The sequence below is a fragment of the Cenococcum geophilum genome (genome assembly GCF_001692895.1).
Source record: "Cenococcum geophilum 1.58 unplaced genomic scaffold K441scaffold_88, whole genome shotgun sequence".
Taxonomy (NCBI): Eukaryota; Fungi; Ascomycota; class Dothideomycetes; order Gloniales; family Gloniaceae; genus Cenococcum; species Cenococcum geophilum.
The window spans coordinates 510,714-529,080 of NW_027137646.1; the positions used below are offsets into that span (position 1 = coordinate 510,714).

General features: G+C 48.3%; 4 protein-coding genes across 4 annotated transcripts; 3 read left to right on the forward strand and 1 right to left on the reverse strand.

The window, feature by feature from the left end:
• Nucleotides 1–130: 130 nt before the first annotated feature.
• On the forward strand, nt 131–3,464 carry K441DRAFT_701375 (developmental protein-like protein fluG). The gene is made up of 3 exons (XM_067653331.1): nt 131–1,488; nt 1,541–2,816; nt 2,945–3,464. Exons 1-3 carry the CDS (start codon nt 352–354, stop codon nt 3,172–3,174), a joined length of 2,643 nt encoding a protein of 880 aa, XP_067496831.1. The 5' UTR covers nt 131–351; the 3' UTR covers nt 3,175–3,464.
• Nucleotides 3,465–4,510: 1,046 nt separating this feature from the next.
• On the reverse strand, nt 4,511–6,911 carry K441DRAFT_623285 (carbohydrate-binding module family 43 protein). Its single transcript, XM_067646034.1, has 5 exons — nt 6,506–6,911; nt 6,411–6,448; nt 6,326–6,351; nt 5,510–6,271; nt 4,511–5,455 (listed from the first exon to the last, which is right to left on the reverse strand). The coding sequence occupies exons 1-5, from the start codon at nt 6,587–6,589 to the stop codon at nt 4,758–4,760; spliced, it is 1,608 nt and encodes a 535-aa protein (XP_067496832.1). The 5' UTR covers nt 6,590–6,911; the 3' UTR covers nt 4,511–4,757.
• Nucleotides 6,912–9,040: 2,129 nt separating this feature from the next.
• On the forward strand, nt 9,041–15,035 carry K441DRAFT_359617 (glycosyltransferase family 48 protein). The gene is made up of 4 exons (XM_067641372.1): nt 9,041–9,095; nt 9,201–9,390; nt 9,441–9,569; nt 9,639–15,035. The coding sequence occupies exons 2-4, from the start codon at nt 9,233–9,235 to the stop codon at nt 14,845–14,847; spliced, it is 5,496 nt and encodes a 1,831-aa protein (XP_067496833.1). The 5' UTR covers nt 9,041–9,095; nt 9,201–9,232; the 3' UTR covers nt 14,848–15,035.
• Nucleotides 15,036–16,263: 1,228 nt separating this feature from the next.
• On the forward strand, nt 16,264–17,933 carry K441DRAFT_742625 (uncharacterized protein; the record flags this gene model as incomplete). Its single annotated transcript, XM_067654393.1, has 4 exons — nt 16,264–16,935; nt 17,011–17,098; nt 17,159–17,571; nt 17,701–17,933. Coding segments are annotated over exons 1-4 (1,334 nt in total), but the record flags the coding sequence as incomplete, so codon positions are not given.
• Between the last annotated feature and the right edge of the window lie 434 nt (nt 17,934–18,367).

An 18,367-nucleotide genomic window follows, 5' to 3' on the forward strand; every position in this document is an offset into this window, starting at 1 on the left:
GTGCAAAAACTTTAGGCAGCGACCTCCGTACAGAAGAAAACCATGGGAGAATTTGGGAATTGGCGATGAACCTGCCTAGCGGACCAATCCGAGCGACCATTTCGGCCTAGCGCTTTTCTTATCGATTAGACACCTCGACCCCTGGAAGTTCGGGAGAGCACTCAACCGCCCTGTGTCAAGAAAAGCTTTTCCACCATATAAAACGGGCATCAAACTGGAAATACAGGAAGAAACAAAATCTCATTTCATCACACTGGTTGATGAGTTGCCTAGATCTCATTCTAGCACCATCACGAGAAGCGCCTAAGTCGTCATTGCATCGCGCTCACGCGGGGTACGCCTCAACGAACAATGGATAGTACTAACCATGCATCTCTTGACCGGCTGAAGGCTGTCATAAAGAATTGTCCAATCATTGACAATCATGCTCATAACCTTCTACTTCCAACGAATCTCGAATCATACCCTTTCGAAGCAATAGCATCCGAAGCTCAAGGGCGAGCGCTAAGGGACACCTTTAAATCACTTTCACATCTCCGGGCAGAAAGACAACTTAGAGAACTCTATGAATGCCCTAACGATGCTAGTTGGGATTCGATCCTTCAAAAGCGGGCAGAATGGCTTAGAAGAGACCCAGAGAACCTCATACAGAAGTGCCTCCATGGAACTCACTGCATCCTGATGGACGATGGTCTTGGAGGTGCCGAAAAAATGCAAATGTTTGATTGGCATGATAAGTTTACGCCAGCCCCAACGAAACGGATCGTGCGGGTAGAAACTGTTGCAGAAGGGCTAATGGAAGATATCTTGAGGAAGGCCACGGAAGAAGATCTCGAGGATGAAAAGTATCTCTCTGATATATGGCTATCGTTTACAGAAGACTTTGAGCGTGAAATAATAGGTGCCATCCAGGATGTCGACGTAGCTGGTTTCAAGACGATTGTGTGTTACAGGACTGGGCTGGACGTTGAACCTGAATACAACGAGGCCCTCTTGCAGGTGGGAACGCCCTTTGAGCATTACGTTACACGTGCCATCAAGAAGCGGAAGTATAGAATTGAAAGAAAAGCGGTGAACGACTACCTCGTGCTTAAAACACTGGAAATACTAGCCGACAGTCCCAGAGGTGGAATGTCAAAGCCACTACAATTCCATACCGGCCTTGGGGATGCTGACATTAATCTTCTGCAATCCAACCCAGCATATCTACAGCCACTCATAGAGAATTATGGTAATGTGCCGTTTGTCCTTCTTCACTCATCCTATCCATATACTCGAGAAGCTGGTTATCTGGCGACAGTCTTCAAGCACGTTTATCTAGATATTGGGGAAGTTTTCCCGATGTTGAGTAGGGATGGTCAGACATCAGTTCTTCGTCAATCCTTGGAGCTCGTACCTGGTAGCAAAATCCTATATTCAACCGACGGACATTGGTTCCCCGAGACTTATTGGCTAGCTAACAAGCAATTTCGAGAAGTGCTCCAAGAGGTGCGGCTTCTATTCAGCATCTTCTAGTCTGACACTGACATTAGACTTATAGGTCCTTGTTGAATATGTCGGAAAGGAAGATTTGACTGCGGCACAAGCAGTTTCGCTGTCTAAAGACATTTTATTCAATAACGCCAATGTCTTATACGACTTGCGCTATCCTTTGGAGTTTAAAGAAATGGGTGAGAACATCCAAAAAGCTCTCACATGGCATCCAAAGCCACAGTCACCAACACAAGTTTACGACGTCCAGGTTTTTGAGAAATCCAAGACGGAAAATCCTTCGATCGAATTTGTGTATGTCGAATGGCTTGACTACATGGCCACAATGCGGGTCCGTATTGTACCTTTTGCTGAATTCGAGCGTCTCATCAAGACCGGAAGTCGTATCGGCATCTCGCAAGGGAACACGGGCACTTTGCAAAACGATGGTACCACACCTGCGGTCAATACTACAGGCCAGGTTTATATTGAGCCAGATCTTACTACCTTGCGTCGAACGCATAAGAAAGACCCTCTTGTATCTGCAACCGTGCTTGCCTTCTGGCGTAATGAAGAGGGCAGACCGATCGAAGGATGTCCCCGCAAGGGTCTCCAAATACTTCTTGATGACCTGTCTACAACCCACTCAACATCTCTTCTCGTTGGTTTCGAAATCGAAGTAACGTTCCTTTCCCGCAATCCCAACGACCAAACAAACCCTTACAGTGCACTCACAAAAACACATGCTTGGGGAACTTTAACACCCGAACAGTGGCTACAACTGCCCTTTCTCGCCGAAATAGCAACCAGTCTCGCAGATATCGGTATTCCTATCCAACAATTCCACGCCGAGTCTGGGGCGGGACAGTACGAGTTTGTGCTGCCGCCTCTCCCGCCCCTCGCGGCCGTTGACACTCTAGTCCAAGCTCGTCAGGTGATCGCTCAGATAGCAGCAACGCATAATCTCCGCGCTACACTACACCCACAGCCATTCTCGGGCATTGGCACTGCTGCTCACGCACACATATCCCTAAATTCTCCTGATAAAGAGCTTGCATTCTTCGTTGGTGGCGTACTAAAACATCTTGGAGCTATCTGCGCCTTTTCATTGCCAGAAGCTGTAAGCTATGATAGAGTAGTCGATGATAGCTGGACCGGTGGGACTTGGATAGCGTGGGGGACGCAGAATCGTGAGACGCCGCTGAGGAGGGTTAATAGAGGAAGGTGGGAAGTAAGGTGCCTTGACGGAATGGCAAATATGTATCTTGCTATGGCTGCGATTGTTGGAGCTGGCCTGTTAGGATTAAAAGCAGGCGGCGAAGATTTTATGGAGAAAGATACTCCATGTAAGTTTTGTAATTCATTTTCACCGGGCATCTTCCTGGGGTTCCAAGGTGGCTTCGGAAACGATATTATGCTAGCCATGAAATTTCTCTTTTCCCATTGAATCTCCTTTACTAACCTTCTGCTGTAGACAACCCTAGTAGAATGTCTCCGGAAGAGAAGAAGGATTACGGCATCGAGCGTCGGATGCCCGCCGACATAGGGTCCGCTCTTGAAGCCCTCGAGAAGGATTCCGATTTGAAAGAGATACTAGCGGAAGGCCTTGTCTCTGACTTCGTTGCAATGAAGAAGGTGGAGCAGAAGATGTTGGCAGATATGCCAGAGCAGGAGAGGAGGGTTTGGCTTATTGAGAGATATTAGAGCCTTTTTCTAATTGCTCTGGGAATTTTTCTTGGATCTAGGCGCACGCAACCTTTCGGAGGGCAATGAGTTTATGTAATATTGTGCGGCAGCTTTTTATTTCTATCACTTTAGGTTGTATATCAACAATAGCGGTTCAGGTGTGCTGCCTCTAAGTTTAATGGGGCACTCATATCTAATTTTATGGCAACGCAAGGAAACGGAACATCACTGGTGTGGAGACAATGACTGCTATGGGATTTAAATGGCCAAAACTACCTGCCCACCGATACTATCACCTTTAAGGGGGTCACTAATATCCATCATACTACCATCTCCACGACTACATACACTAAGCGCCCATGTGGTGAATTATCCCGTAGCTTCTAAAGATATCATTTTGGGTCCGAGCTAGAGTGCATTCTTAATACCGCTACTTGATTTTTACGCGCCAACAGTTAACTCGTCTCAACTATATTCTTTTTTTAAATGATCGCCTTTTTAAATGGCCTTTTTAAAAGACCAGCGAGTTATCAGGATACAAATTATATTGCACATACGGCTGCTTCAAGTCGCACAGATTACTGGTATGAGTGATCGTAATTATTACGCTCGTGCAAGTGTGGAGAAGCTGAAAATCCGTCAAAAGACCGTAAACTTTTCGAGGAGCATCTTTCTCCCGGGAACCCCAAGTCCAGAAAGAAGGCGATGGAAATGAATGTAGAGATACGTAATATCTCTTGTAAACCCTAGAACCTGCGATATAGAAATAAACTTGAATGAGGAAAACGAATGGGCGGCAGGAGGGGTGTATCTCTTGGGCAAGCAAGGAAATTATCTTTTCCTGATAATGTATTTCAAGGGGAGTAGAGACGATTGGATCACAAGTTCTCTAGTAAATGACCGGATTGTGAAATGATAAATGATAACATCCCAAAAACGAAACTATCGGCGCCATGAGGACTAGGGAATGTAAACTCCCACGGTAGTAGCGTATAGAGCGCTTAGAGGATCTTAAATCATATGCAGTATTACTTATGTTGTTGAGTTGGCAGGATGTTAGATAAATCAATTTCCGAAGACTTAACGGCTTTGTTACATTAAATGTGACTGTTTTTGGCTGACAGTCCGCTTCTCTCCTTGTCCCTTAACTCTTTATATGTCTGGCCATTGCTGGTCTGGCCAGTCACTAATTACAACCTCAAGGGCTATCTGTATAAATTAGAGATTCTGATGGTTAATCTTTGGGGGGCGATATTCCTAGTTGTATTAGTCAAGACGTCACAGATAAACGAGAATTTAGGCGTGCATAACACACCAGTCATGAATTAAGCACTAGGGAGAGAACAGCAGTTCAGTGAAGCAGTCATCTTGATTTCAACCCAAATTTAATCCAGAGAATTGTGTTCATGATGCTATGTTAGGGTAGGAACCTAGTAGGGATAGACAGGAGGGCTGTTGGAAAGCAGGGTATGAGGATTTTGTACAGTCTCCGCAAAAGAAAACACCTCTACCCAGTGCACTAGTCAGAATACAAAAGGATAGAAATTGACCGCCAGCTGTGTAGAATTACAGCAAGGAACCCTAAGCCAGTATTGACTGCATTACAACAAAATCATACCCGCACCGGTTACAACAGCACAGAACACATAGACACCAAGTTGCAGTATACCAATATTAAGGCTGGGAACTGTCACAGCACCAGCGGCACCAGAATGAGAGGCTTTGCCGGAGCTAACTGCGGTTCCTGTCGGCTGGGAGGTCACTGTACCGGTACCTGCTGTACCAGCTTCAGCCATTAACGTTTTGCAAGACCCGCTCGGAGTTGCGACAGCCACTTGGGTAGTTGCTGAACCCCCGAAGTCGCAGGCCTGCGCAATGTTGATTTGGCTCTTGGCATACTGGTTGAGGGCAAACCCGAGTTGCTCAGTAGCGTTGCACATGCCATAAGCTCCATAAGTACCGGTAGTAGCGTTGTGCTGAATACCAGCACAAGGGCTACCGGGCATCCCGCAGACAAGGCCGAAAAGGTCATTGTAAGTGGTCTCGTTTACCGATGGGCTTACTACACAGCTCAAAGAAGACATCATGCAACTGCAAAGCTCGGCGTTTACGGTTGGTGGCAGAGGAGTAGCCTTCGCAGCCCAGGTCGAACCAACGGCTGGGCAGCTTTGTGGTACGGTGTTGGTAGGTGTGTATGATGCGGAATTGATACCACTTGGAGTAATCTTGGCAATCTGGCTCGAAAGAGCCGTGAAATCTGGAAGCTTGCTCACGCTGTTTCCGCTAACAGACACGAGACCTAAAGTACAACTGTTAGCAGGAAAATATCATCATTGAACTTGCCTAAACCTACCGTAGTTGTTTGCTTCCTGGAAGTACATGTAGACAATACCGCCAGACCAAACGGGCGTCATCTGTGAACCGTATAGGGCCTGGACGTCGGTAAATTTGCGAGGCGAGGGTACGTTGCAACCATACTCGGCAAAGAATACTGGGACGGAATAGTTTGCAAACTCCTCAGTGCGGACGTCATAACCTGACTTAGTGTAGGAGGAGTCACCGCACCAGGAGTAGATGTTGTAGCCCCAGAAATCAATAGAGTCGGTTGCATCGCCGCAATTGAAATAATCAGCCAGGTTCACACGGATGTCAGCATCGTCGTTCGTGGCATAGCCTACACCCATTACCCTGTATCCCTTGGCCTTGATATATGCCTTCATATCACGGACGGCAGCCTTGACGAAAGCGCTGGCGTCAGTGTTATTGGGTGCGTTTGAGACTTCGTTGCCGGCAAAAAAGCCTAGAACGTTGTTATATTTCTGCATCGTATCGATAACGCTTGTGTACCTGGCGTAGAGATCATCGTTCCAAGTAGCATCGTCCCGATTGATTGACTGGCCGGGCTGAGACAAATCCGCGATCAAGTAGATACCAGCATCCTGAAGCATTTCCATGCAAGTATCATGATTTACCGTTGGGTCGATGGCATAAACACGAATAGTGTTTGTTTGAAGCTGTTGAAGAATAGGGATATCGCGCTTGCATCCAGCGACGTCCCCCAGAGGGTCGACGTAGTCAACAGTTTCGGTTTCAGAGCTGTTTGTTCCGACATCCTCTGTATCAATGGTTAGTAGGTGATCTTTTGCGGAGGTGTTCTGGTATAGCCTACGTTGGTATGCTACACCCTTGATGAAGCTATGAGAAGCGGTTAGCACGGAACGTGGCGGATAACTAGTAGGACGGAATGGGCTAACAATTGTGTGCCATTAGTTTTATAGAAGAATTTAGATCCCTAAAAGCGAGTCAGAAACATGTCTCGGGAGCGATAAATTGCTCAGAGATAAGCCACCTTTATGACGATCGGGTCGACATCTGCGGCGACGGAAGATATGAAGAAGGCCGCGGCGGCCGCTGCAATTCCAAAGCCTCTCATGATGATTTCTAACCAGAGAAACCGATGAGAACTCGGGGATATAACTTAGCGGTGTTGGCGTGGAGGCAATGCTGCACAGAAGTCGTGTTACGGTGGATGTTTGGTTGGAAATTAGGAGTCGACGCGCTCGCACCGCGACACAAACGAAGGTAGGAAAGGTGTAGGCAATGAGTGTCGAGAAGGTGTTCAATAATAATTAAGAGGAGAGTCAGCGAGAGGGTTGAAAACAGAAGTCACCATAGAAACAGGTGAATGGCGATGTCGATTGGAAGGTCTGGTGAAGCGTGTTCAACTTTCAGGGGATACGGCCGCCAGGTTGTCCTCCCACGGCCGAAACAAGAAATGTGGAGGCGCCGAAGCTTGACGCGCAATCAGCAACAGAACGGTAGCGGCATGATCGGTTCTTGGCTAATCACAGATTGTCGCCAAAATTGCTATACTGTAAAAGATTTCTATTTTTTACAGCTATGAAAGTATAGAGAGTTCTATTTGGGAATTCCGCTGGACCCACAGTCATTGTAATGAGTACAACTTATTATTTTGCCCAAGCCCATAACCACAAACCTGCTTGAGGGGTGATAGGGGTCATAATTCTGAAGGAGGAAATGGGGCTGTTCAGGTTCGTAATCAACTGATAGGAGTGCCGCACGGAAGTGCGAAGTGCGAGCGCACGCTTGGATGTGGAGAATTCCCGGGAGCCATGCTGTTGTTTCTGGATGCGGTCTGCGGGTTTTTGGCTTTGGTTTAGTACATTTTTTTACTGGAGCCAGCCTACGCAAGTCTGTCTGTCACTCTGAGAGGCTTGCATGCAGGGCTTGCTGCCGTATCAAGACAAAGATGCAAGATAAGATTTGTGGCTAGGGAAAAACCTGGTGCACGACTAGATTCGTAAGGCCTGCAACTGTCTGTAACGCTCGTAATATACGGAGACGAGGAACGCTATGATTATTTCGCTGGACAAGGGCACCATGTCTCTCCGTTCTACTTTAGGTACCTGCGGGCTAATCTAATCGCGCAGAGCTCAGGGGAACTTGTACGAACGGAGGAGAGCTTCGCAGATGGCGGGAGGGCAATTGGTTGCAAATTATTCAAAACCATTCAAGCAAAGCCGCTGCCGGTGGACGCCGCAGCTGAGGCTCCCCTCGGTGATCCGTCTTTCGATCAGCCGCAAGCGCCCCTTTCTCAAACTTTTTGTAACGAGCTTTGCCCAGGCGAACGTTTGAGCAAGGGTATCAATGACGGGCCGCCACCTCATCATTTTGGCTGACTGGTATGCGGGTGAAGTTGGCACGGCCAGCCACATCTGGCTTGAGCAGGTTGGAAGATCGTCTCGGTCACTTCAGCCGGGAGTGTCCAAGGCGGTTGACCTTGGAAATCGTGACGTCCGCGCGACATGCATGGAGGGGGGGCTGCAGATGCGATAGCAGACACGGCGGGGATCCAGATCATCGCAAGCAGTCTTTTCCATAGGCCGACCCGAGTTGATGGGCATCCTGGGACCTCTGGGTGTCTCGAAAGCTTCAAGCCCGATGGGCTGGATGGAGCATGGTGCGCCTACATTTAGAATAGGAGCTGTATTGCCACTCGGCTGGCCTACTCATGACAGTTTAATGGCGACTATCACAGCGAGACAAGCCACAGGAGATGCCGATCACTGCATCGTGTGGCTTGTTAAAGTTACTACGAAATCGCCTGCTAACTGCCGGCGGCGAACTTTGCAGAACTGTACCTCGAGTAGGCGTAACGACGACAAGAGCATACGGGGCCTTTCGCGGCGAGGTTTGGGCGATTGCATGAGCCGTTTTGGGCCCAGTAGCTGTGCCTTGACGAGTATATGCTGACAAAAAAAGCGTTGGACAGCCTTGACCTGAAATCCTTGGTGACCCACCCAATTTGCGATTCACCAGTCAGCGTTGGCGCCGCAAACCTGCATCAAGCGAGAAAGCCCCCCCGATGCTCCTAGCGGCGCTCAAAACGAATTCCCATTCCATCTCCCCTTTTTGTCCTTGTCCACTCGTTCCTACATCTACTTTGCACCCCTCACCTCCCTCCTAATTCCTTTGTCTTTTTACCCTTTCGACTGTCTTTCCTGTTACTGGCCTCGGGTTGCATTGAGGGAAGCCGCTCGTAACTGCAGCCTAACCAGTAGTGCGTCGGTGAACAGAAAGGAGGTCCGCCAATCACGAAGGTGGAGGAACCCGCAGCTCCCTATCCCAGCCGCGCGTCGCCCACAGCAACTTGCATCAACACCCTACGCCTTCTCTCGTTCATATCAACACGTTGCCGTGCAAGCACCAGTAAAGGCGGCAGTGCAGAAATTTCGAGCCCGCCCGAGCAACCGGACGTCTCTTGACCTTCGTTAACCAAACGTCAACATTCGTTCGACGGAACAATAACAACATCACCACCACTCGTTCAACAACTGTAATAACCATCAATTTTAACACTCTGGGCTTCGGAACAAAATTAATTTGGAATTGGCTGGTCCTGATGGTCGCTGTTTGAGGTTGGCAACCCTCCGACGCGGGTGGTTTCAGGTTGTGATCTTAAACAACCGCTGCACATTCCGCACTGCCCAGCCTGCTCCCATTACTAACTGTTGTCCCTACAGACTCCGACATCGTACTGCTCTAATTACTCAAGATGTCGGGACATCCGCAAGGAGGCCACTACGACGATGGCTACGGCCATGGTCAAGCCAATGACGGCTACTACCACGATGACCAATACGGACAGTATGATAATCATGGAGGGCATGGCTATCCAGAACAGCAACATGGCGATGCTTACTATGATGAAGCGTAGGTCGGATTGACCTCTACGACTAATTGGAATGCTGACAAAATATTAGTGGTTACTACGATGGAAACCAAGGTCATTATCAACAAGAAGGCTATTACGAGGGTGGCCACCAGGGCTACCAAGATGAGTACTACAACGATCAGTATTATGACCAAGGAGGAGCAAACGGTCAACAGGGGTATGCACAGAACGACTATGGGTCGGTTAAACCTAAATGAGCCATTTTCAGTTGCTAACCTCTTGATAGAGCGAAGCCAAAGCGCCGTGGCCACGACTCCGAGGAGGACTCCGAAACCTTCAGCGATTTCACAATGAGATCAGATATGGCTCGCGCCGCTGACATGGATTATTACGGTCGGGGTGACGAGAGGTATAACAGCTACAACGAAGGCCAGAACCGCGGCTATCGACCTCCATCATCCCAAGTCTCATATGGCGGAAATCGATCATCTGGTGCTTCAACACCAATCTACGGCATGGACTACACTAACGCTCTACCTGCCGGTCAGCGCTCCCGGGAGCCATATCCAGCTTGGACAGCCGATGCCCAAATTCCTCTAACGAAAGAGGAGATCGAGGACATCTTCCTGGATCTCACATCTAAGTTTGGATTTCAGCGTGACAGCATGCGCAATATGTACGACCACCTGATGACACTTTTGGATTCTCGTGCGTCTCGTATGTCACCCAACCAGGCTCTTTTATCCCTACATGCCGATTACATCGGAGGGGAGAATGCTAACTACCGTCGATGGTATTTCGCCGCTCATTTGGACTTGGACGATGCTGTTGGTTTCGCCAATATGAAGCTTGGAAAAGCGAACCGGAGAACCCGGAAGGCTCGTAAAGCTGCTAAAAAGAAGGCTGGAGAAAACCCGACAAACGAGGATCAGACTCTAGAAGCATTGGAAGGTGATAACAGCCTGGAAGCTGCTGAATATCGCTGGAAAACTCGAATGAACAGAATGTCTCAACATGACCGTGTTCGACAAATAGCTCTGTATCTTTTATGTTGGGGTGAAGCCAACCAGGTGCGGTTCATGCCTGAGGCGCTTTGCTTCATCTTTAAGTGTGCGGATGACTACCTAAACTCTCCAGCATGCCAGAACCGCCAGGAGCCTGTCGAGGAGTTCACATACCTCAACAATGTGATTACACCTCTCTATCAATACTGCAGAGACCAGGGTTATGAAATCCAAGATGGCAAATACGTCCGTCGTGAGCGTGACCACGCTTCGATTATTGGGTATGACGACATCAATCAACTCTTCTGGTATCCTGAGGGTATCGAACGCATCGTTATGGAAGATAAGTCTCGAATTGTCGATCTATCTCCTGCGGAGCGGTATGAAAAGCTCAAAGATGTTCATTGGAAAAAGGTATTTTTCAAGACCTACTATGAGCGGCGGTCGTGGTTCCACATGGTGGTCAACTTCAACAGAATCTGGGTTATCCACGTAACGGCATTCTGGTTCTACACAGCTTTCAACTCCCCAACGTTGTATACGAAGGGTTACCAACAACAACTTAACAACAAGCCAAATAAAGCCGCACAATGGTCAGCTGTGGCTTTGGGTGGAACTATTGCCTCGCTGATCATGATCTTCGCTACAGTGGCAGAATGGGCATATGTACCGCGGAAATGGTCAGGTGCTCAGCATTTGACCAAGCGTCTTTTGTTCCTCCTTGCTGTTTTCGCTGTCAACATTGGACCAGCTGTATACATCTTCGGAATCAGTCAGACCGGGAAGATTGCTCAGATTCTAGGTGTGGTCCAGTTTCTGATCGCTCTCGTCACGTTTCTGTTCTTCTCAGTCATGCCAATTGGGGGTCTTTTTGGCAGTTATCTCACCCGAAATTCACGGCAATACGTTGCGTCTCAAACATTCACTGCGAGCTATCCGCGCCTCCATGGTAACGACATGTGGATGTCATTCGGCCTTTGGGTATTGGTCTTTGCAGCTAAGATGACGGAGTCGTACTTCTTCCTAACTTTGTCTCTCCGTGACCCGATTCGGATTTTGTCTACTATGAAGATCAACAGCTGCCTTGGAGACGCCATTATCGGAGACGTTCTGTGCAAGCATCAACCAAAGATTCTTCTCGGTCTGATGTTCTTTACCGATTTGATCCTCTTCTTCTTGGATACTTATCTATGGTACATCATTTTAAACATGCTCTTCTCTGTGGCCCGGTCTTTCTATCTGGGTGTCTCTATCTGGACGCCCTGGAGAAATATCTTCTCCCGGCTCCCTAAGCGTATCTACTCGAAGATTCTTGCCACTACAGACATGGAGATCAAGTACAAGCCGAAGGTTCTCATTTCGCAGATTTGGAATGCCGTGGTCATTTCAATGTACCGTGAGCATCTTCTCGCGATTGACCATGTCCAGAAGCTGCTTTATCATCAAGTACCATCTGAGCAAGAAGGCAAGAGGACTCTTCGCGCCCCCACCTTCTTCGTTTCCCAGGAAGATCACTCTTTCAAGACCGAGTTTTTCCCAGCTCAGAGTGAAGCTGAACGTCGTATCTCTTTCTTCGCCCAGTCATTATCTACACCCATTCCGGAGCCATTGCCCGTTGACAATATGCCAACATTCACCGTCATGATTCCTCACTACAGCGAAAAGATTCTTCTTTCCCTTCGTGAAATTATTCGTGAGGATGAACCATATTCCCGCGTCACTTTATTGGAGTATCTCAAGCAACTTCATCCTCACGAATGGGATTGTTTCGTTAAGGATACCAAGATTCTTGCAGATGAAACATCGCAATTTAACGGTGACTACGAGAAGAGCGAGAAGGATACTGCTAAAAGCAAGATCGACGATCTACCGTTCTATTGTATTGGTTTTAAGTCAGCTGCTCCGGAGTACACTCTCAGAACCCGTATCTGGGCGTCCCTTCGCTCGCAAACTCTGTATCGTACAATCTCTGGTTTCATGAATTACAGCCGTGCTATCAAGCTGCTGTATCGCGTTGAAAATCCCGAGGTCGTCCAGATGTTTGGCGGTAATTCTGACAAGCTTGAACGGGAACTGGAACGGATGGCCAGACGGAAGTTCAAGATCGTTGTTTCGATGCAGCGTTACGCCAAGTTTTCCAAGGAAGAGCGAGAGAACACTGAATTCCTCCTCCGCGCTTATCCAGACCTTCAAATTGCTTACCTCGATGAAGAACCTCCAGTCAACGAAGGCGAAGAACCTCGTCTGTACTCCGCATTGATTGATGGTCACTCCGAGCTGATGGACAACGGCATGCGTCGACCTAAGTTCCGTATTCAACTTTCTGGTAACCCAATTCTTGGTGATGGCAAATCAGACAATCAGAACCATTGTATTATCTTCTACCGAGGAGAGTACATTCAGCTTATCGATGCCAACCAAGACAACTACTTGGAAGAGTGTCTCAAGATCCGAAGCGTACTGGCCGAGTTTGAGGAGATGACTACTGACAACGTTTCCCCTTACACTCCGGGCATTCCATCTCCGAACTTCAACCCTGTGGCTATTCTTGGTGCCCGCGAGTACATCTTCTCTGAGAACATTGGTATCCTTGGTGACGTTGCCGCTGGGAAGGAACAAACGTTCGGTACTATGTTTGCTCGTACCCTGGCTCAAATTGGTGGCAAGCTGCATTACGGTCATCCCGATTTCCTCAACGGCATCTTCATGACGACTCGCGGTGGTGTGTCTAAGGCTCAAAAAGGCTTGCATCTCAACGAGGATATCTACGCTGGTATGAATGCTCTGCTTCGTGGTGGTAGGATAAAGCATTGCGAATATTACCAGTGTGGTAAAGGTCGTGATCTCGGATTTGGATCGATTCTTAACTTTACTACGAAGATTGGCACCGGTATGGGAGAGCAAATGCTTTCCCGTGAATACTATTATCTCGGCACCCAGCTACCTCTGGATCGGTTCTTGTCCTTCTACTACGCACATCCTGGCTTCCACATCAACAACTTATTCATCATGCTTTCTGTCCAATTATTCATGTTTGTCATCATCAACTTGGGAGCATTGAGGCATGAGACGATTGTCTGCCACTATAACAAGGATGTGCCCATCACTGATCCGATGATGCCTACTGGATGCGCTAACCTCGTGCCTATCTTCGACTGGGTTGCACGTTGCATCGTTTCCATCTTCATTGTTTTCTTCATCTCATTCGTACCTTTAGTGGTTCAGGAACTCACTGAACGCGGCTTCTGGCGTGCTGCTACTCGTCTTGCTAAGCATTTCTCATCTCTCTCGCCATTCTTTGAGGTGTTCGTCTGTCAGATCTACGCCAACGCTCTTCATACCGACCTGTCCTTCGGTGGTGCACGATACATCGGTACCGGCCGTGGATTTGCAACCGCTCGCATTCCGTTTGGCATCCTTTATTCCCGCTTCGCTGGACCTTCAATCTATATTGGCGCTCGATCCCTAATGATGTTGCTCTTCGCAACAATGACTGTCTGGGGAGCCTGGCTGATCTATTTCTGGGCCTCGTTGCTCGCTTTGTGTATCTGCCCGTTCCTGTTCAACCCTCACCAGTTTTCATGGGACGACTTCTTCATTGATTACCGAGAATATCTCCGCTGGCTCTCTCGTGGAAATACTCGTTCTCACAGTGCCTCATGGATTGGGTATTGTCGCCTTTCTCGAACTCGTATTACTGGTTACAAACGCAAAGCTCTCGGAGATCCTTCCTCGAAGCTGTCTGGTGATGTTCCACGGGCGACCTTTGGCAACATATTCTTCAGTGAAATACTTGGCCCACTTGTCCTCGTCGCTGTTACTCTTATTCCTTACCTCTTCATCAACGCTCAGACTGGTGTCTCGGATGCTGATCGTAGTCTGGACAGCAAAGGAGCTCCCACGACAATCAAGGCCACCAATTCACTTATTCGTGTGGCTCTAGTCGCCTTCGGACCTATCGCAATCAACGCTGGTGTTCTTGCTGGGCTCTTTGGTATGGCTTGTTGCATGGGCCCCCTTCTTAGCATTTGCTGCAAGAAGTTTGGCGCCGTCCTGGCTGCTATTGCACACGGTATCGCTGTTGTGATGCTCCTTGCTTTCTTTGAAGTCATGTTCTTCTTGGAAGGCTGGAGCTTCTCGAAAGCTCTCCTGGGAATGGTTGCGGTCGTTGCCATCCAACGATTCTTCTTCAAGCTTATCATTTCCTTGGCACTGACTAGAGAATTCAAGGCGGATACTGCCAACATTGCCTGGTGGACTGGCAAGTGGTACGCGATGGGATGGCACACGATTTCGCAACCCGGTCGTGAATTTCTGTGCAAGATCACTGAACTTGGCATGTTTGCAGCCGATTTCATTCTTGGCCATATCTTACTGTTCATTATGCTTCCCGCGCTGCTTGTCCCTTACATTGACAAGTTCCATTCCGTTATGCTTTTCTGGCTACGTCCAAGGTATGTTACCATTACTTCTCTACAGTTCATTTGCTAACTGTCGTAGCCGTCAAATCCGACCTCCGATCTATTCTCTCAAGCAGACGAAGCTTAGGAAGCGGCGAGTCGTCCGATATGCCATCCTCTACTTCGTCATTCTCATCATCTTCGCTGCTCTCATTGCTGGACCGATCGTTGCCGGAAAATTCCTCACCTCGCTGCCTTCCATTCCCATGCAGCTCCTTCAGCCTACTGGCCTTAACAACAATGATACATCCAGCTCGCAGACCGGAACTGCCCTGGCAGGAGGAGCAGCAGCGACTGCAACAAGTGGAGCGAGGTTCCGGGCTTTCTGAAGTTGAATAGGCATATGCATTTTGCGACAGGCGCGTTTACTTGGCTCATGTTCGTGCATTGTACAACACCTCAGAAGCATGACGCTGGCAACCGTCTGCCTGAGCAGCGGTTACGTAACGATAGTAATTTTTGAGCAGCCGACTTTAGCATCTCTTCGTTTTGGTGTTCGGTGGAATAGATACTTTAGGTTTTCTCTCTTTTTGATCTCTTCGCCACCAAGGCGCGGTTTGCACATATACTATGAGGATGGGCGATGGATTCGGGTTAATCATCTGTTAGATAGTGAATGCATTGTACTCAAATATATGAATCTGTATTAATTTACGAGTCCTTGGTGTCATTTCGTGAGCTTAAAATACTTGCGGAATTGAGCGGGATTAGATCACGTGATCCCAATTATGTGCCTTGTTCGCGTTGTCTCAGCATGCTCAGACCACATGGGACGCCGGATAAATCCGGCCCGATGGCACTAAACCAGTTTAGGCCATCTGTCCCTGTGTGGTCTGAGACACTTTGGCCGACGTTTGTAAAGCACGTCGCGATATCCGCATGGCTGATATTACGGATATTCACTTCTTATTCTTACGACAAGTTTAGGCAGCTTGAAAAATCCATCGATTATACACTAGGCTCCGGCGAATCAAATGGTCTACGTAAGAAGTCTCCCCGCCTTCCCGTTCCTGACATTAATTTCAAAATAGCCGTGACGCGGTTTGCCAAAGTGAACAATCAGCAATATCCGCACCAACGACGCGTCAATCTCAACCACCCACTCTCCATCCATTATATCCATAATCCAATGATTAAAACCCATTAAGATCTATCTATTACAACGTGTTTAAGTCCTCCCTGCCTTTATCCAACCCTCTATTCTCCCTCTGCTGCTTTTAAGCGCTATCCACCAATGCCTCCATCAAAGCGAATAAGGCAAAGAGGTCGCAAACCACAAGCCAGTCAAGCAGATCAACAAGCTGGCAGTACGCAATGGGCTGGGGATTATATTGAAATGGATCCCCAGCGGTCTCCACGGCTATATAGCCTGCGGAGGGAGCTACCCCAGCTTATGAGCAGCTCTCATGAACTTCAAATAAGCAAGCTAGATGAAGCTATTGCGGAGATATATCCGTACCGCGGTCATACGGAGCAGCTCGAGGCCCTGAGGGTGCTGATATTTGAGCGGCGAGATCTCATGCTTGTGGCAAAGACGTCTTTTGGCAAGAGTATGATAATGCAAGCACTACCATGTCTTGTACCTAATGCAGTTGTTATTATTGTTCTTCCACTTAACGCGATTGGGTCAGAGCAAGTAAAAAAGATTGCAAAGCTACCTTATGTTCGACCTGTTCATGTGTGGGAGAAAACAATATCCGCCGAGCTGATTGAGGATATCCGCACGGGCAGCTACACACATATCCTTATCTCCCCAGAGCTTTTGGTTAGTGACAAGCTGCATAAGGTTCTGATAGACCCGATATTTCGTTCCCATGTTGCCCTTGTGGTGGTTGATGAAGTACACCTGCTTGCTGATTGGGGAGAGACCTTCCGTATAGCGTACACACAACTCTTTAAAGTACGTTCAGTCTTAGTTGATAAGCCTTGGTTTGCATGTACCGCAACACTAGACCCATCTACGTTTCGGACTGTATGCAAGCTNGCTGGGTTTAAACCTAATATACAAGTTATTAAAACCCCAATCGATCGGCCGGAGCTAAAGATTATACGGAGGGTCATGACCGCGCCAGAGAAGAAGGACTTTCGAGCTCTTTACTTTACTATTGCTGCTGCTCCAGTGTATTCGCACACTGCTAGTAATAGTGACCGAGGAGAAGGCGAGCAATCAAGAAGCCGCTTAATATCCGCACAGCAGACATACCGCCAACAGTTCGATCAACTTCAGCTGATTCCAAAGACGATCATCTTCTTTGATTCTAAGGAGTGGATAGCTGCCTGTCGTAATACTATTCGCAGCTGGTTGATCCATCGCGGCTACGATGCTGCTGTTGCTAGAGAAGCGGTGCAGAGCTACCACGCAACGCTTGCGGATATTGACAAAGACCGCTTGTACGCCGAATACGCGCGCCCAACGTCTCGAATTCGAATTTTCGTTGCATCAGATGCAGTAGCACACGGTGCAGATGTCCCGGATATCTACCGTTCGATCCAATATGGAATGCCTCGCCACAAATCCTGTAATATGCTGGCACAGCGGTTTGGCCGGGCAGGCCGAGGAGAAGGCCTCTCAGGCGAAGCAATCTTTATGGTTGAGAGCCGCTGGCGGGGTCCTTGCGATGAATTAGGTGGTTCTAAGCATACACAACCTCAGTGTATAGGCGATCTTCGCGCAAGCGCGCTGCGCAATGATATCCGCGGGCGACAAAACGCAGAGACTGCGGATATTGCGGGCGATGCTTCATCTATAGCGTCAGTCAGTACTGAGCAGTTGGTAGATACAAGAAGCGGGCGTGGGTTAAGCCCTGGTGGTTCTACAGTACGCCTACCTGAAGAGCTTATCGTACCGACCCTACGCCCAAAGAAGCGGTTGACTAATGCGCAGTTGCGTGGTAAACTGCCGTTCACCCTATGGCGGCTAGTTAATGAGGATCAGGTATGCTTACGAGCAATACAACTTACACACTATGGAGACCCACAGTCTACTGTTAGTAAAGACTTGTGTTGCAGTAACTGCAACCCAGCAATATTCATGGATTGCGAGTACGATATCCGCACTAGCCATAGTGCGGATATTGCGAAAACCCGCCGGGAGCCTATGTTAAGCAATATACAGAAGTGGTTTACGCAATGGGCGGAGGCCAGGTATCAGGATACATTATGGACGCCTACAGTTAATTGTGTTATACCGGATAAGCAGCTTTGTCGCCTCTGTAACATAGGGTGGGTTCCAGATGCGGCATCATTAAGGCAAGCAATGCCTGAGTGGGATCCTGATATCCTCGGTGAGGAGCTTCCGTCCCTTATTAAGCTTTTAGCAGATGAGGAACGAAAGCAGAAACAGAAAGAAATAGGGCAACTCTCAGGTTCTTCTGGGTTAATTATGCAGATGTCAGAGCGGTTTTCCCAAGCGTTAGAGCAGCACGCTGCTGCGGATGAGCGCTTATCACAGGCTCTTATACGGGCTTCGCAGGTTTCAGATAGGAGATTTGAAATATCAGCGCCGTGGCAATCAGCGCCTCACTGTGGCGCTGATATATCGCAGGCTAGTC

What these genes read in the sequence shown, in the direction of transcription:
- K441DRAFT_701375 (XM_067653331.1), top strand. Translation starts at nt 352, where the DNA reads ATGGATAGTACTAACCATGCATCTCTTGACCGGCTGAAGGCTGTCATA. An exon ending in TTCGAGAAGTGCTCCAAGAG is followed by an intron (nt 1,489 to 1,540) that starts GTGCGGCTTCTA and finishes TTAGACTTATAG; the next exon opens with GTCCTTGTTGAATATGTCGG. An exon ending in TATGGAGAAAGATACTCCAT is followed by an intron (nt 2,817 to 2,944) that starts GTAAGTTTTGTA and finishes CTTCTGCTGTAG; the next exon opens with ACAACCCTAGTAGAATGTCT.
- K441DRAFT_623285 (XM_067646034.1), bottom strand. Translation starts at nt 6,589, where the DNA reads ATGAGAGGCTTTGGAATTGCAGCGGCCGCCGCGGCCTTCTTCATATCT. An exon ending in AAAACTAATGGCACACAATT is followed by an intron (nt 6,352 to 6,410) that starts GTTAGCCCATTC and finishes CGCTTCTCATAG; the next exon opens with CTTCATCAAGGGTGTAGCAT. An exon ending in CAAGGGTGTAGCATACCAAC is followed by an intron (nt 6,272 to 6,325) that starts GTAGGCTATACC and finishes CCATTGATACAG; the next exon opens with AGGATGTCGGAACAAACAGC.
- K441DRAFT_359617 (XM_067641372.1), top strand. Translation starts at nt 9,233, where the DNA reads ATGTCGGGACATCCGCAAGGAGGCCACTACGACGATGGCTACGGCCAT. An exon ending in GATGCTTACTATGATGAAGC is followed by an intron (nt 9,391 to 9,440) that starts GTAGGTCGGATT and finishes ACAAAATATTAG; the next exon opens with TGGTTACTACGATGGAAACC. An exon ending in GGAGCAAACGGTCAACAGGG is followed by an intron (nt 9,570 to 9,638) that starts GTATGCACAGAA and finishes ACCTCTTGATAG; the next exon opens with AGCGAAGCCAAAGCGCCGTG.